At 41.4% G+C, this 18,127-nt stretch overlaps 1 protein-coding gene across 1 annotated transcript in view; it reads right to left on the reverse strand.

Moving 5' to 3' along the window:
- Nucleotides 1-18,127, reverse strand: part of LOC126419714 (blood vessel epicardial substance-like) — a 123,304-nt gene that overhangs the window by 59,473 nt on the left and 45,704 nt on the right. The window contains exon 6 of the mRNA XM_050086895.1: nucleotides 11,129-11,240. Within this exon, the coding sequence (XP_049942852.1) occupies nucleotides 11,129-11,240 (112 nt within the window). The remainder of the gene's footprint in view (nucleotides 1-11,128; nucleotides 11,241-18,127) is intronic.

The following is an 18,127-nucleotide window of genomic DNA, read 5'->3' on the forward strand; positions in this document are numbered from 1 at the left end:
CAATATGGCGGCGAGTGCAAAGTACGTGTAAACAACTGTTTATGTATTGACAGCCGGCCGAAGTGGCCGTGCGGTTAAAGGAGCTGCAGTCTGGAACCGCAAGACCGCTACGGTCGCAGGTTCGAATCCTGCCTCTGGCATGGATGTTTGTGATGTCCTTAGGTTAGTTAGGTTTAACTAGTTCTAGGTTCTAGGGGACTAATGACCTCAGCAGTTGAGTCCCATAGTGCTCAGAGCCATTTGAACCATTTGAACCATGTATTGACAAAACAATCCTAAGGAACGGAATAAACTGATAAGACAACGTTACATTTAGAGTTTTGACGTAATGGTCAATACACGTGACTTGTTTGGCTGTAATTTTTCTTACAGCAGAAGGAACTTGCAAGGGAAGAAATACGTCTCAATGCGAGCATAAGTATAAACATCTTACGTATTTTTGCTTTTGTACTGAATGCAAGCATAAATAATTACATTACAGTTCATCTCGTCCGAAATACCGACAGCATTTAAATAGTTCATTTATATTTCAAGGAGTTTAATAATCTAGTATTAACGTACATAGCATAAGGATGTACTTTTAACCAGTTTTGATCAACTCATGATTTTCTCAGAATAGTAAACTCGTTATTAAAGTGCTCCTATGAGTACAACGTGATATTTTTCGTTGATAACATGTGTCTTTGTTCATCTGAGTGTTCTTACGAAAACTGCAGTCTGCTCTAAACGTGTATACAGGGTGGTCCATTGATCGTCACCAGGCCAAATATCTCACGAAATAAGCATCAAACGAAAAAACTACAAACAACGAAACTCGTCTACCTTGAAGGGGGAAACCAGATGGCACTATGGTTGGCCCGCTAGATGGCGCTGCTATAGGTCAAATGGATATCACCTGGGATTTTTCATTACATATTCGTGTCGCACGTAAAGAAATATGAATGTTTTAGTTGGACCACTTTTTTCGCTTTGTGATAGATGGCGCGGTAATAGTCACAAACATATGGCTTACAATTTTAGAAGAACAGTTGGTAACAGGTAGGTTTTTTAAATTAAAATACAGAACATAGTTAATTTTGAACATTTTATTTCGGTTGTTCCAATGTGATACATGTACCTTTCTGAACTTATCATTTCTGAGAACGCATGTTGTTACATCGCGATTGCCTGTAAATACCACATTAATGCAATAAATGCTCAATATGATGTCCGTCAACCTCAATGCATTTGGCAATATACGTGTAACGACATTCCTCTCAACAGCGAGTAGTTCGCCGTCCGTAATGTTCGCACATGCATTGACAATGCGCTGACGCATCTTGTCAGGGGTTGTCGGTGAATCACGATAGCAAATATCCTTCAACTTCCCCCACAGAAAGATATCCGGGGACGTTAGATCCGGTGAAGGTGCGGGCCATGGTATGGTGCTTCGACGACCAATCCACCTATCATGAAATATGCTATTCAATACCGCTTCAACCGCAACGCGAGCTATGTGCCTGACACCCATCATGTTGGAAGTACATCGCCATTCTGTAATGCAGAGAAACGTCTTGTAGTAACATCGGTAGAACATTACGTAGCAAATCAACATACATTGCACCATTTAGATTGCCATCGATAAAATGGGGGCCAATTATCTTTCCTCCCATAATGCCGCACCATACATTAACCCGCCAAGGTCGCTGATGTTCCACTTGTCGCAGCCATCGTGGATTTTCCGTTGCCCAGTACTGCATATTATGCCGGCTTACGTTACCGCTGTTGGTGAATGACGCTTCGTCGCTAAATAGAACGCGTGCAAAAAACCTGTCATCGTCCCGTAATTTCTCTTGTGCCCAGTGGCAGAACTGTACACGACGTTCAAAGTCGTCGCCATACTTGGGCATCATCATTTCTTGCAGGTCGTGGTTGACGTTTCACATGTGGCTGAACACTTCCTGTTTAATTAAATAACGTAACTATCCGGCGAACGATCCGGACACTTGGATGATGTCGTCCAGGAAACCGAGCACCATACATAGCATCTTTTCCGTAATTCGTAAACGGTCCATTTTTACACGGGTAATGTATCACGAAGCAAATACCGCCCGCACTGGCTTAATGTTACGTGATACCACGTACTTATACGTTTGTGACTATTACAGCGCCATCTATCACAAAGCGAAAAAAGTGCTCCTACTAAAACATTCATATTGCATTACGTACTACACTGATATGTAATAAAAAATGGGGGTTCCTATTTTAAAAAACGCAGTTGATATCCGTTTCACCTATGGCAGCGCCATCTAGCATACCAACCATAGTGCCATCTGGTTTCCCCCATCAAGCTAGACGAGTTTCGTTCTTTGTAGTTTTTTCGTTTGATGCTTATTTCGTGAGATATTTGGCCCGGTCACTATCAATGGACCACCCTTATATGTAACTTTATAACAACAATCTACATTGTATGTGCTAAACTCAATTAGTACATAAATAGTTGCTCAAGTGCCGAAAGTCTTTAAACCACCTTGTAAAGCTGACAACGCCACTTCGTTTCAGAAACTTCGTGCTAGTACCACACACAAACTCCCTTGCACCGCCATCGTAGCTCACCAAACGTCAGAGTTCAGTAAAGCTATGGACGTGAAAAAAGAAGGGAGGTGGCACTAAAGACTTACACTGTACGTTGTTTTGAAGCCAGGCTGGGTGCCATTTTAAGTAGCCCTAAACATTGGCAGACTACACTACGAGTGCCTCTTGTCATTATTTCTGTCGTATGCGCGCAATAACTGGTTTAAATACTAAAAATTACAGAGCTTACATGAACAACATTGTGTCAAGAAGGCAATTTCGAGCGTTTTTCTGTTGTCGAATGCGTATTTGCTCTAGTAATACGACACAGAATGATGTCACTGGGAGTGTCACTGCGGTGAATTATGGGGTACGAACGTAGTGAACCTAATGTTTTGGGCTAGTTGAGATGGTGACGTTGGCTTCAAGTTTATGACTTAATGTAGTCTCCCCTCTTTTTTCAAAAAATGGTTCAAATGGCTCTGAGCACTATGGGACTTAACATCTATGGTCAGCAGTCCCCTAGAACTTAGAACTACCTAAACCGAACTAACCTAAGGACAGCACACAACACCCAGCCATCACGAGGCAGAGAAAATCCCTGACCCCGCCGGGAATCGAACCCGGGAACCCGAGCGTGGGAAGCGAGAACGCTACCGCACGACCACGAGATGCGGGCCTTTTTTCCTCCTCCGTGAGTAAAACCTACGTCTCTGCCAGTCTACTAACGTATGTTTGTGCCGCGGACTTACATTACTATACTGGAAATACCGTATCAACGAGGTTAGAATGAGGGGAGATCACACTGCCTATATCGAGCACAGTCATCGACTGAAGCCAGGGAAACCGTCTCACTGGTCCCGGAAGTGAGTGTCTAGGTTAAATACTCCATGAAACTTGCCTTCTTAACTTTCGTATATTAAATTAGCAGTCATTTGTGAGTATGTATTTTGATAGAGCATGAATTATTACTAAAATACAGTATGAATACTCACGCGACACCATATGTTATGGGCACACCAATATGGCAGCAATGGCTTCACTTATTCTAATCTTCTTGATTGCGATACCTACCACCAAACTCTTCGACCTAGTCCTAACCTTCTCAGACCGTGGATCATATAAAGTATGCATCACTTTCACAGACATACATTAGTATACTGGCAATACCGTATGCAATATCACTGGTGTCACAACAGCTAGCGCTTTAGAATCGCAATATGGCGACGAGCGCAAAGGACACGTAAACAACTGTTTGTTTACTGATAAAACAATCGTAGAAAATGGGGATAAAATGATAAAACTACCTTTTGCAGAAATAGTACACAGCCAATGAGTTGCAATTGTAAGTTGGTGATGATATATCACATGACAGCAACCGTGTTGTGCATGTTTTAATTTAATATTGAGGAGAAATTTTATATTTGTCTGATGCCTTTTTCCCATAACATGTAATCAAGTTGTCCATATTTCCTTCTGAAGAAGACTTTTTACAAACGTTGAAACCTCGGTAAATGGGTTTTAATAAACCTTCCAGTTTGCAACTGATTGGCTGTTTACTATTTCTACAAGAAGATTTCATTCTCTGGTTGCTGCTCCAGTGATATACAAAATTTTAAAATGATATACCTTTAGAGTTTTGACATCATGGTCAATACGTACGTCGTCTTTGTGTGTAATTTTTCGTACAGCAGACGGAAGATGCAAGGAAAGGGATATGTCTCAATGCGAGCGTAACTAGAAAACGTCTTACGTATTTTTATCTCAATAGTGTATGTGGGCCTAAATAATTACATCACAGTTTGTCTTATCTGAAATAGTTATATAGTTCATATGTATTCTAATGGATTTAATAAATCTGATATTAACAGACGTACCATAATGACGTGTTTTTAACCAGTTCTGCTCAACTTCGGCTTCTCTTTCAACAGTACGCTCGTTATAAAAATTCTTCTATAATTAGAAAGCGCTATTTGTCACTGATAACGTTTTTATCCATTTGAGTGTTCGTACGAAAACTATGGCTTGCTTAAAATGTGTGTATATGTAACTTGATGTTCTTCTTATAATACGATTCTACAATTTGTGTGTTTAACTTTTTTTTTTTGTCATCAGTCTTGGGACTGGTTTGATGCGGCCCGCATCAAAACTCTACTAGTACGCAAATATTTGCTCAACTGCAGAACTTGTTTAGTACCTCTCGTAAGGCTTACAACGTAATTTCTTTTCAGAAAATTATAGTAGTACTATGCACAAACATCCTCAGCCGCCATATTATCTTACCAAACGTCGGGCTTCAGTAAAAGATGCATGTTTGTCAGTCTAGTAATGTGGTATATGATCACGCCATTATACTCAAACCAACACCTCATTCAGCTGCTAAGTGGCGGTAGGCATTAGTAGCCGACTTCTGTAATACTCTTCAAATTATAATTAACTTAACTGTAGTATTTTCAGTGAAAGTTTATTTAGTACAACGGTGAAATCTCGTACAGAGTTTCGTTCAGTGGAAACATATGTGGAAGCAACTAAAATTTTCTTCCACAGATATAATTGTTTTAAAAATAAAAAAAATTGCATTCTCATTTTTTGAAAGTGAGGGTGTGTGCTGATTCTCAGATCTAAAACTCGATGACTGACAAGATTTCGCGACCTTAGAATGTTAATATCTAATTCACTAGAAAAGTTTTCTTTCTAACCAACGTCTTAAGAGGCTGGTTCGCTATGCTGGTGAAAAAGCAGGGGTAAGTATTTATTTCATAAAGAACTCACTGTACGTCCCGGCATAATCTCCTTTGAGGGACACACCCGTGATCCAGCGAACCTACAGTTGTTGCATCTCATCCGACAAGTAAATTCGGTCAGACTCCGCAATATACTCTTTGACTGCGACTATCACTTCCACATCTAATGAAAATTTCTTCCCAGCAAGCCGAAGTTTCGGGTTAGGAAACAGGAAGAAGTCATTTGGGGCTAAATCTGGTGAATGGGGTGGGTGAGAAACCAATTCAAAACCCAATTCATGCACATTCGCCATTGTTATCGCTGATTTGTGGTATGGTGCATTATCCTCGAGAAAAATCACTTTCTTGTGTGCCAACCTTGCTCTTTTTTCACCGAATGCAAGTAACTAACGATCAAAAATTTAAACAGAATAGGGTCCAGTTGTTGTTCTGCTTTTTTCCACGTAATCTGTTAGGATCATTCCTGGGAATCGCAAAAAACCGTGGCCACCTCCTCACCAGCCGACAAAATGGTCTTTTTTTGGTGCACTTTCAGCAGCTATTGTTTTGCCTGCCTTTTTTTACACTGGCGTGCAATGATGGATCAAGGTTTCATCAACAGTCACAAATCTGTGCGAAAATTCTTGTGAATTACGATAAAACATCGCCAGACATTGCGTAGAAATGTTGTGCCAAATGCGCTTTTGTTCGACTGTAAGCAATTATTTCGCACGCAGCCTCTTCATAGCCAATTCTCCGTGCAGGATCTTATGGACTCGCTCAGTTGAGATGCCTGCAGTCTCAGAAAACTCACGAATTTTCATTCTGCGGTCTTGAATTACCATATCAGGGATTTTGTCAATGGTTTCCATTGTAGAGACCTGAAATGGACTGCCAGAGAGCGCTTCGTCTTCCATGCTTGTCCGACTACATTTAAATTCCTTAAATCGAAAGTAAATGGTCTTCAATGGTGGAGCAGAATATGCATGAACTTCATTTAGTTCTGTTTTGATTTCGCAAGAAAATGTTTAATAATAGCACGTAATTCGGATTTTTTTGCATTTTCAGCCGCAATCGACACGCCGAGCAACTCGGATGGCTGTCAGCAATGAAATGTACGCTGTACATTGTTGAAATTGTTTACTCGATCCTTGGATGTTACCTACCTTGAAGGCGCTAGAAAAATGTTCAATTCTTTCATGGAAATTTACCAGACATTCCATCCAGCCTTATTTTCCGCTTCTTGTCTGCACCTTGTGGTACTGTGTCTCGCGTTGCTGACTCTCGATTCCTGACTTTCGATTCCTGACCGGGTCAGGAATTTTCTCCAGTCGGGACTTACGTGTGTGTGTTGTCCTTATGATCAGTTCATCATCACTGAGCGCAAGTCGCCTAAGAGACGTCAAATAAAAAGGCTTCTACCAGGTGGCTGAATTCCCTAGAAATCGACTCCCGACGAAATATTCCAGATGCACGTTCATTCTCTTCTCTTGATATTGTTTCCGTATCTGTAAGCAAAAGTCCTGAAACTTTTTGGTGTAAAAATAGTACAGTACGGGTAGAAACGGATGTCGTTTCTTATAAAACGTAGTATTACTTGTCACACATGTTGCTGAACAATCGTAAGAAAACAAAATTGTATACTGATATTTCCGATTCTGTTGAAGCGCTGAACAAATTAGCTCGCAGGGCAGTAAAAACTGCAATAACTGCTGAACTGCAATTTAATCGTTTGTAAAAAGAAAGAGCTGCGAATACAGCGTTTCAAACTGTCTGGTACCGTTTCATGTTGTCAAATGCAAGAGCGGTGACCATAGAATTAATACTGGGACTTTCAAAGAATTTACGTCAACTGTACGACTACACGTGTAATACTAACACAACAATTCGTTCAGTTCTTAAAATAACTCCCTCTTTTTAAGTATAAATGAGAAAAATTGTATGTGACGACTCCACGAAGTGCTGTGTGTAACGACAGAAATTCGGCGTTTTGGTCTCTGATACGTGACGGCGTGTTCGGTCTATACGTATCTATGGTCGAAACTAAGTTCATATCGAGTAAATTTTTTTTCTTATACATAAGACGTTTGTCATGACACTACAACAATGCATAATAAAGAATCGAAACCCTTGTGTCAACCAAAGAAGAAATGTGAACTAGTGCTCACAGAAAGGCAGGGTAATAAGGCCCAAAAAGGCAAGGGTTTATCATTAATATGATCATAAACTTGGTTTTACCATCACAACATTGAAAAATCTACTTGTGAGCTGACAAGAACAGGGCTCTGCAACAGACAAAAATTAGAAGATTCTTCGAAGAATCAACTAATTAAAACTGCTTCTGTTCTTTAAATTCAAAAATAAGGTTTCGACATAATTACACAATGGTGTTCTTCTGCAATGTTATTATTAAAAAAATACTTGCAAAGTTTGAGATTTTTTTTAATGGCACTTATTTTTGGTGATCACGTTCTACATTTGTTCGTGTAAAGCAATACTCTACATTATTAAGAGGAAGGGAATTAAAAAATACAGCAGTAATAAGAATACACCCTACATAAAAAGTAAAAAAAAAGTTCAGCTCTTTTTATCAAAAGATTCTTGATGAAACAAATAGAACTGAATATCTGAGTCTCACGTTTCTTGCACTTAGTCCATTTTTCGTGTCCTGTCTTCAGATTTTAAGAAGACATACAATTACATTCACTGTAAGATCGTGATTAATTGCTTTTAACCGAGTATGAACTACTTAAGAATCTCGTTGGCGTAATTAGATTTTGTCTCACTGGTTAGAAAGAGACACTGAAGCTCGGGTACCATGTCACGGGAGTTTCAATGTAATCACAGGATTGGGAGAAGGAGGTCATGTGGCACCGTATTGTCAAGCTTGGCCTTTGGAAACATAATGAAAGAAGCTTGTCGTAGGAATGTCGAAGGGATCGAGGTCTTATTTGAGATCATTTGCGTCGCATTTGCGGACGACGTTACTATGTTGTCCATATGTAAGGCAGGACTGACGCAGAGAAGCGGCGGCATGGGGTTGACATTGACAGCGGACGACAGCGCCACAGTCTGCCACGGGAACTGCGCGCTGTGGGCGGTGGATTGCCAAGCTAAGGGGCTCGGGTTCGATTCCTGGCCGGGTCGGAGATTTTGTCCGCTTGGGAGCTGGCTGTTGTGTTGTTCTCATGTTCGTATCGTCATAATTGACATTCCACAATTGAAATCGCTGAATGGGCGCGTCTCGAGAAAAAAAATCAGGCGTTCTGCTGGTAAAAGGACCAGAGACCCACTATCTGGGCTAATATTCGGAACTAGTGCCTATTCAAGAGATCCACCCCAGCCACTGCAAGTCGGAACCTGATCCTGCAAAAGAGTTCGTGAGGTTGAATGTGTGTGCGTGATATTTACAGAGAATGCATCGTGTCGGGCAGAGAGAAAAGGCTCAAGGTGCAAAGATATCGTACTTCAGTTTCATTCTGGAAACATCCCCCAGGCTGTGGCGAAGCCATGTCTCCGCAATATCCTTTCTTTCAGAAGTGCTACTTCTGCAAGGTTCGAAGGAGAGCTTCTGTAAAGTTTGAAAGGCAGGAGACGAGGTAGTGGCAGAAGTAAAGCTGTGAGGACGGGGCGTGGAGTCATGCTTGGGTAGCGCAGATGGTAGAGCATTTGCCCGCGAAAGGCAAAGGTCCCGAGTTCGAGTCTCGATCCGGCACACAGTTTTAATCTGTCAGGAAGTTTCATATCATCGCACACTCCGCTGCAGAGTGAAAATCTCATTCTACTTCAGTCTCAGTCAGCCTTTTGAATCTCGAAGAATTTGAAACTATATCTGCACAACATGCTGTTCCAGTATGTAGAACTCAATGCCTGAAAACTTGGAGTGTTTACATAAAAAGATCAAAGTAATCTTCTCGTTTTCGAGGGGGAAGTATTCAGGAAGAATAATCATCCGATACGAGATGTGATTACTGGAAAGTGGGAGATATGACATAATTGTGAGCTGGATGAGATATACAACAACATAAATGCTGTAGGGCTGATGAGAATCAAACGGTGAGATCACTCGTTTGGACAAACGTCGATGGCCATTGAAATCTAATGCCAGTTTCCTTCCCAGAGAAAAAGAGCAAAGCAAAGGTGGAAAGACGGAAGCACGAGGACTTGCTGCAGATCGGCATAGAGGGTGACTGGCGACAGAAAGTAGGAAACAGTGGCAGGGGAATCTCGTAGCTGCCTGCGTCTGTCTTGGCGAACCCTCTAAAGAAAGGGAAGGATAAGGCACAAGGAAGTGGGCATTGGTTTATTTAGAAGAAACGTGCATTCATACATATTTTTCTGCGAATAAATGGCATCAAAGTGATAGTGTAAGAGGAAGATTGTCAGACAAAAGTGCCGCTCAGTGTTTAGCTGTTGTATTGTGCAGGGCACTGACTTGCTACCCAACCACGATGTCACTGGACTTGGCCACCCGCGGCTGTTATCGAAAAGATGCGGGGCGCTACAGTAAACAAGTACAGTGTTGACGAAGGAAAACTCATCCCGCCGTCAATGCTTTTAGGTCAGTTGTCCTGTTGAAATATCGTCTGTAGGGCAGTGCGTTGTTATCATTAATACTCCCGAGAGTGAAAAACAAATAAGCTATCGCGAAAGTAGGCACATTCTGGTGAAAAAGGGCTTATATCCAAAGCTGTACAATTCTGTCAAGAAGAAAAGGGGAATCAGTTAATGGTATCTGTAGATCAAGCAGTCTTGCGGACAGCAAAAGTGGTAGGGAAGTCAGGAAGGATAGTAACACACATTTTCAAAAAAATTAAGTAAGTGGAAGAAACTGGAGAAAAAATAGAACTCCTAGAAAACAAAGGCGTTCTAGAAAAGAAGAGTCTGTAGATGACTTTGATAAAACATTATGATAAACTATTGTGAGCAGAAGAAAGAAATTCCAACATTGAGGAAGCTCTTACATTTTCGGGGACAACGGAAACATTACTGAAAATTTTGAAAGAGATGGGAATTCGATTTAAAATATATAAAAATAAAAGAATCATCCTAACTCAACGTTCCAACATTATTGCATAACGTATGGGATATTTGAGAGCAATCAGAAACACTGAAAAGGGAGGAAGCAATAGAGAATGTAACAATGTTGGCCTGGAGAGTGAAGATGAATATGCAGCACATGACGACGATGGAAGCTGACATGGCGAACGAAATTGTAACGGACTCCAGTGAAACAAGAATAGCAGACGAAGAACTTGCCGTTTTCGAGATGGATGATCCACTTCGTAAGTCTAATCACCAATGTTAGCGCAATTTCCATTGCATAACTAGTCGTACAGTCTTTCCAGTCCTACGCAACCTCGACTACGAGCTGATTCACTATAAGCCGGCCGAATCGTCCTGACACCCATGAGCGATAATATTGTCCTCGACTAATACAGACGTGCGTTGCGTGCTCCACTCGTAAGGGTGCTAGAGTGTACGCTGCCCTTAGAGTGATTAGCATCGCTACCCATAGACTAAGGAGCCCTGGATTCGCTTCCCGACCGGGCAGGAGACGTTTCCCCGGAAACGGGTGTTTGCTTTATCCTAACCATGTCATCTCATCTTCATGAGGCGTGCAAGTCGCGGAAGTGGCGTCGAATAGGAAGACTTGCTCCAGGCGCCCAAGCAGTCCCCGGCCGGGTCTCCCGGCGGATGACGCCGTACCATCGTTTGATTTCACCTCCCCTCCCTGTTTCTCCGGTGTAAACGCGGCTGTACGGTGACGTGCCTCCAGTTTTCACATCGGTTTGTAGGGTAACACCTTTCTTAAAAAGATTGGCAACAACTATGTGGCAGGTGTGGCTCACCTATGATGCAGTCGAGCACGGTCTTGAGCAGCGGCCGGTGCCTGAGCACCCTCTCCAGACTCAGCCGGTTCCAGCACAGGTAGACGCACTCCTGCTCCGCCGTGATGGTCACCTGTGGACAGAGGCAGCACCACTGAGCAGCTTATTTCGGCCTGCAGCCTCTTAGGTCTGGTTGACAGCGGAGTGGACACGAGCGAACGAGAATTCTCTCTTGTGTAAAGGGCAGGCACTCGGTCGTGTTCACTTCCCATTCGCTGGTGTTCGTATTCCGCCGTTTGTCTGTCCTTTAGCGAACCATCAAAGGAAGTCCGCGTCCTGTCCACTATGCCTCTAGCAATACAGAAAAATTTCGTTAGTGAAGTTGCTTACTTCATAGTTGACACGAATTGCGAGAGCGATGAAGAGGTCAGAAGAGAATGTACGACGGGTGCTCGGCAAGTAACGCAAGACTTTTTTTCTCAGCCAGTTCCGGTTCAAAAAATGCAGAATTTGTTGTGAGACATCGTGGAATATTCCTGCTTCACTCCATGCAGTTTCATGAAGTTCTGATAAGTGGCTGCGCTATACGCAGCCTTCAAAACCCCGTCTGCAGCAAAAAAATGGTTCAAATGGCTCTGAGCACTATAGGACAACATCTGAGATCATCAGTCCCCTAACTAACCTAAGCACATCACACACATCCATGCCCGAGGCAGGATTAGAACCTGCGACCGGAGCAGTCGCACGGTTCCGGACTGAAGCGCCGTTCTAGGCTCGGCCGGCTCGTCTGTAGCAGAAGAGTGTTCCAAGCAGAGAGGTGTCGTTAAGTTTCTTGAGCATCGCAGATACTCATAGGGGGTTGTGGAATCTTCAGAGTCCTGGCAGTGAACATAGGCATAGCGAGTCCGGGGCGTGGCTTCTGTCATCATTGCAACAAGTTCCCGAAAACTGCCCCATCACCCGCGTGCCGGACTGCCGGTTACAGCTGCGGCTCTTACGATGTTGGATTGTGCGGACACTCTCATTCGGAGTCATCGACGGACCACAATGAAATATCTCGTCGCTCAACTGGACGTCTATGTTGGTACGAGTGCTGAAACACTCTTCCGCCAGTTTGGGTACTCGTAGGTGTGTGCTCGCCGGACTCCTCGCAGTCTAACAGAAGACCATAAAGAGCAGTGAAGGATCATCTGCGCGGAGTTGCTTGCGCGTTACAAAGCTGATCGTGACAATGTTTTGTCGGATGTCATCACAGGCCGTGAAACATGGGTTCATCACTTCGAACCGGAAGCAAAACGGCAATCCATGGAGTGGCATCATACCAACTATGCTCCGAAGAAAAAGTTCAAAGCCGGTAAAGTCATGGCAACGATCATTTGGGACTTGTTTGATGACGTTTGTCATGATACAACGATCAACACTGACGTTTATTGTGCTGTCCTCAGGAAACTGAAGAAACTATTTTAGCTTGTTCGTCGTCCTCAATAACAAAGAAAGGCCTCCTGCAAGTCTGCGCGCCCGAGAGGAGCTCAGAAAACTTCACTGGGCTGTTCTTCTTCAGCCAGCCTTCAGCCTGGATCTCGCACTTTCCATCTTACATCTGTCTGATGAGGGATGCACGTGGATGGTGCGGGGGTGGGGATATAGATGAACCAAGATGTTGGTTCCAAGGTCGACACCATGCAGGCATAAACGCCCTCCCAGTAAGGTGGCGTAAGGCCACCGCAATGGTCGATTATGGTGAAAAAAAAAGGGCTCTGTGGAGAGTGGGAAATAAATTGGCGCATTGGAATTCTGAATAAGACCAACATGTTTTAGACAAAAATTTGCATCACATACTGAACGCTCCTCGTAATGTCGCTGATGGAACAATCTACACACCATAGATGGTTCTGGGACCGAAGAGATCCGCTTCACAAATGACGAAGGAAAAGAAATATCATTGATATAAAACTGCGGAAGCACGCAGAGGTCCAACTGGAGACGTCAATAGGACGATAAAGATTCTTGCAAGAGATCCAACGGGGTGAATAACCAGACGCTAAGCAATTCTTTTTATTAAAAAACACAGTAACTTCTTTCAAGTAAATAAGTACGAATACGTACCTGTTGCAGTAATATATGTTCATAGTACAGTGGAGACAGTTGTCCTGATCTCAGTTATAGTGATTAGCGATTATCCGGATTATCAAACGCAACGGAATATCTTTGCAGTCTAGTCCGTGCGTACACGACCCACCCACGCCCCGCACGGTCTCTGGCCCGAGCGTTTCACCATTGTTTTATTTAGGCGCGTTTCACTATCGTCTGGCTTGAGACTGCTGCCAATGGCTGCGCCGTGTCGCGTCTGGTGCCCAAACAACATCAAAGCGCAAGAGAGTGGTGCTATCCCTTAAAGGTAAAACGTTTTTGATTCACTAAAGAAAGGAGAACCTACTCGTAAGTTAGCCGATACGTATGGTGTAGGAACTTCTACGAAAAGCGATATTAAGAAAAACACCAATCCAATTTTGAAGTGCACCTGCAAACTTGATAGTGAAGACGGGAGTGAACATCGAAATGTGCTGAAAAAAGCGAAAAATGATCTTTTGGAACAACCTTTTCATATTGTTGGTTTTTAAAAAAATGTCCATCTGGGCAACCGATATCTGGTTTTTCGCTCTGTGATAAGGCATTACAGTTAAAAAAGAAAGTGTTTCTGAGTCGTTTGCATAAAGCAACTTGTAATGAAATTCGACAATTGTAAATACCAGGTGAAAAAATGTCAGCCGAGATAGATGCAACATATACTTTTAAAGATAGTTTTAAAAATAATTTGTAACTCATTTGTCCCTGATGCATATGTAACTTTCTAAAAAAATAAATAAAAAAGTTCTTTACAATTATAAGTAAATTTTATGGCTTTTTTTATGTTAATAGGTTTTAACAAAACTGCTTTAAAGCAATTTCATGTCTGAATTGTAGTGAGATAGTTACATAAAAGATTTTTGTATAACATTTTTTGAAAATAATTTATTTGTAAATAAGGTAAATGTGTTAAAATAAATATTCTCAGGTTCAAAACGGTTCGTGCTGAGGGCTTTAGAGTTTTATAGCCGAAATGTAAAATGTAATTCCCACGAAAGGTGGGAAGGCTAAAAGATAGAATGATCTGGGTAGGACAAAGAAGACTGAAGTTAGTCTTTAGTTAGTCTTTAGGCAACAGTCATTGCCTAAATGGCCTTACTGGTTCAAAGAACTTAATTTTCCTAATATATATATATATATATATAGTGAAAATGATCCCGACTATTCTAAAACTATAATTTTGCAAAGTTAAGCTAGTAAAATATTGTCAAATGGTTCTTTTTTATATAATCAGTAAATGTTTAAACGAATCGTTTTCTGAAAATTACAATTTTGCCGAACTCCACGTTTTAGATATGAAATGAAAGGAAAGCTCTCCTTAATCGAAACAAAAATAGGAAAAGAAATTATTTATCTAAAACATCGATCTTGCGATTTTCATAAATAAAGTAGTACACTGAAAGAGATTGCAGTAAATGATACTATACTGTTGTAAAAGAGATCAAACTGCATAACTGCATGAGTCCATAGAACTTAATGAATAGATTTATCTTAGTTTTCGAAGACTGTTTAGTGAGGACTTCAAAAGAGTTGCAAGTCTTTACCATTCTCAGACAAAAAACAGGTTAACGTCCACTATTTGTTTAATTGCTGAGATAGTCCATAAATGAAAGAATGATAATTTCAAAGTATGTGTTAATATTGTGTTAGTAACATATCACAGTAATTTTGCTTAACCAACTTAGAATAAAGACTGGTTCTTTATCTCACTTATGGGCACCCCTCATAGCCGATTCTCCTTGTCTGCAGCTGGATAATAGTATCTACACAAAGAATGCAGATAGTGTTAATGCATCTGGGCCCTCGAGTTGACAAACTAAGATGAAAGTTAGCGGTTGTGGCTGGCGACCGTTCGTAAATAGTCGTGACCATATAAAAGACCTGCAACCAAAAGGTTACTGGTTCGATCTGCGATTACCTGCAATATTGCTCCGTACTGGAATCTCTTAAGGATATCCTTTAGACACACATTACATGGTCAAACAAACTTTTAAAATTCCTGTAAAAGGGGTAAGGTTAACTGAGGAAATGTTAAATTTGGAATCTACGTTGCTAGTGACTTTTGTAGGAATTCTTAGAAAAGTTGTTGATTGGAACATTCCTGCAGGAGACCACAAACAAGGTTACACATGAGAAGTTTTATACTTGTCTCTGGGTGACAGGATGTTTTAATGTTAATTGTGACCTTTTTCCTGTGACTGTACTAAGATTACCTAGAAGACTTAAATTTTATAAACTGGACGAAAATGATATGACCTGGACTTTATATAGCTTATGAAATCATCATCGTCAAAATGTTTAGCTTCTCGGCGAGAGAGTTCAGCTACAAGATATAAAATTAGTAAAGAGTGAGTAACAATATCAGTTTCCGCAGACGCTACCGGTATCCATAAAATGGAAATCAATGGAAAATCCAAAAAAGTCCACATTCTTAAAAAATACCAGGTTTCCCTTAAATTATAAAAACAAAATAGGGCATGAATAAACACCGCACTATTCATGGTATGACAGTGGTGTTATCCCTGAAGTGAAAAGGTTTCAACACGAAGTTGGTAAACAAGTAAAAGTTCCAGATTTACTAGATAAAGCGCGAACTCATCCTTTGGCTGAACTGTCCTAGAGAGAAAATGGGATGTTTACTGAAAAATGTTTGGAGGGTATAAATTAGCTAATGTCAAAAACACAAATATGCCAGGAATGTATTGCCGATTATACGACAGAGTGAGCCACTTGTGATAGTAATGATTAAGGTCATCAAATAATTATCGGATAACGAAATTGTTAAAAACGCGTTGCAGGCAAAAGAACACCAGCAAATGCAAGAAGATGAAACAGAAGAAAATGTAGAGCAGAAAATGGTGCAGTACCATTTCACACGAAAGCAACTCAATCCACAGAAACAGCTTTCAATTGTTTCGTTAAACAACTGAGTGAGTGTGATACGGTGAGATTACTACAGTTAAAGGAATTCGTGATCTTGCAGAAATGAAGAGAAATTTTTTTATCTCAAATGAAAAGTATGAAGTATTTTAAACAAAAGTAAACTACATTCATGGCCCTATGTGACTTCCGTTAGGTAATTCATGATCAAGGAGGAGGTATTTTCATAATTATAAGACAATGTACGTACTTATGTACCTTTTTGTAGTTTTGAATAAACACCTAACATTACCTATGTACTAACCCCAGGAAGATAACCATACTACAGTATACCTCAAAGATGACCGAACACGGTTGAGGTATGTTGCCTTTCTACAGTGAATAATACAAAAATCGCCTTTTTTCATACATTCAGTTATCCAAATTTTCGATTATCCGAATGACTTACGACAATAATTAGTCCGGTTAATCGAGTCACCACTGTAGCTGTAATTCACGGATGATATATGCTCGCCAGACAAAAAATTAGTCACCCCTAGAGAAATCATTACATGCACTATTTAGCGCCGCGTATTTCCACCCCTGGACTTGATAATCGCCTGGATTCAGCTAGTAAGTGAGTCCAAAAGGCTGTGCCCGTACGTCGCATCCAGGCTAAGTCACTGGCTGAGGATTTGCTGATGCGGCTATGCTAGTGCTTGCGAGGTGACCCACTCCAAATATTTGTTTGATGCTGTGCGCGTTGCAACGTTCTCTAGCTAAAAGCTGGAAATGTACCTTTTATTCACGACCTGCAGTAAACTATATACAGCAGATTTTTAGAGTATCACATGTGACAGAGCGAGTGTATATTTCACAACCGCTCGCTCACAGAAAGATCCGGACCTAAAGACTTGCTCTAGTCACACCAATAGCCAAAAAGGGAAGTAGGAGTAATCCGTTGAATTAAAGCTCATATCACTAACGTCGATTTGCAGTAGGGGTTTGGAACATATACTGTACTCGAACCTCGAAGAAAACGATTTATTAACACGTAGTCAGGACGGATTAAGAAAATATCGTTCTTGCGAAACACTACTATCTCTTTGTACTCGTGAAGTAAACAGTGCTGTCGACAGGGGTTGTCAAATTGATTCCATATTTTTAGATTTCGAGAAGGCTTTCGACACCGTTCCTCACAAGCATCTTCCAGCCAAACTGCGTCCAAACTGCACAGTTGTGCGACTCGATTCGTGATTTCCTCTCAGAAAGGTCACAGTTCGTAGTAATAGACGGAAAGTCATCGAGTAAAACAGAAATAATATCCGGCGTTCCCCAAGGAGGTGTTATAGGCCCTCTATTGTTCCTCATCTATATTGACGACATAGGAGACAATGTGACAAGGGGAGGCCGCCAATTGTGAAATTCAGATTCGATTCATACTGCGCATAATAAAAGCTCATGGCCAGAGGTGTAATGTGGAAAAGCACCAAGATGTACTTCTCAGCCGTTGTCGAGAAAATCGACAGTTAAAAGAAACCGTTGTGGTGAAATACTCTCTACCATTAATAATTCTCTACAGCGTCTTGGCGCAGCGGTAAGCTCTCGGGTTCGTAATCCGAAGGTCGCCGGGTCGAATCTCGAGCTATGCCACTTTTTTTTTTTTTTTTTTTTTTAGTATTTGTTTTTTATAATCAAATATATATATAGAAGACGTAGAAACGATATTCCGAAACGAATACGTATAGCGTAAGTCAAACGTTCGAATTAGAATAGAGACCCCACGAACACAAATTTGCTGTGGCAGGTATGAAATATAAACTCCGTTACTCGCTCGTTACACTTGAATGACAGATGTTGAAAGGGCCGAAACGAGCCGCCGCGTAACAGCGTAGTTGCCTGCTAACTTCGAAAGAAGGTAGATGCGGTCCCTAGCGCAACGTATAACATTGTCGAAAATCAGTGCGGACGGGAGAGCTTTGGTACACCCTGTTAAAAAAAAAACGGAAAAATGGAGGCGGTACAATTGGAGAG

Source organism: Schistocerca serialis, chromosome 9, assembly GCF_023864345.2.
Source record: "Schistocerca serialis cubense isolate TAMUIC-IGC-003099 chromosome 9, iqSchSeri2.2, whole genome shotgun sequence".
Lineage (NCBI taxonomy): Eukaryota > Metazoa > Arthropoda > Insecta > Orthoptera > Acrididae > Schistocerca > Schistocerca serialis.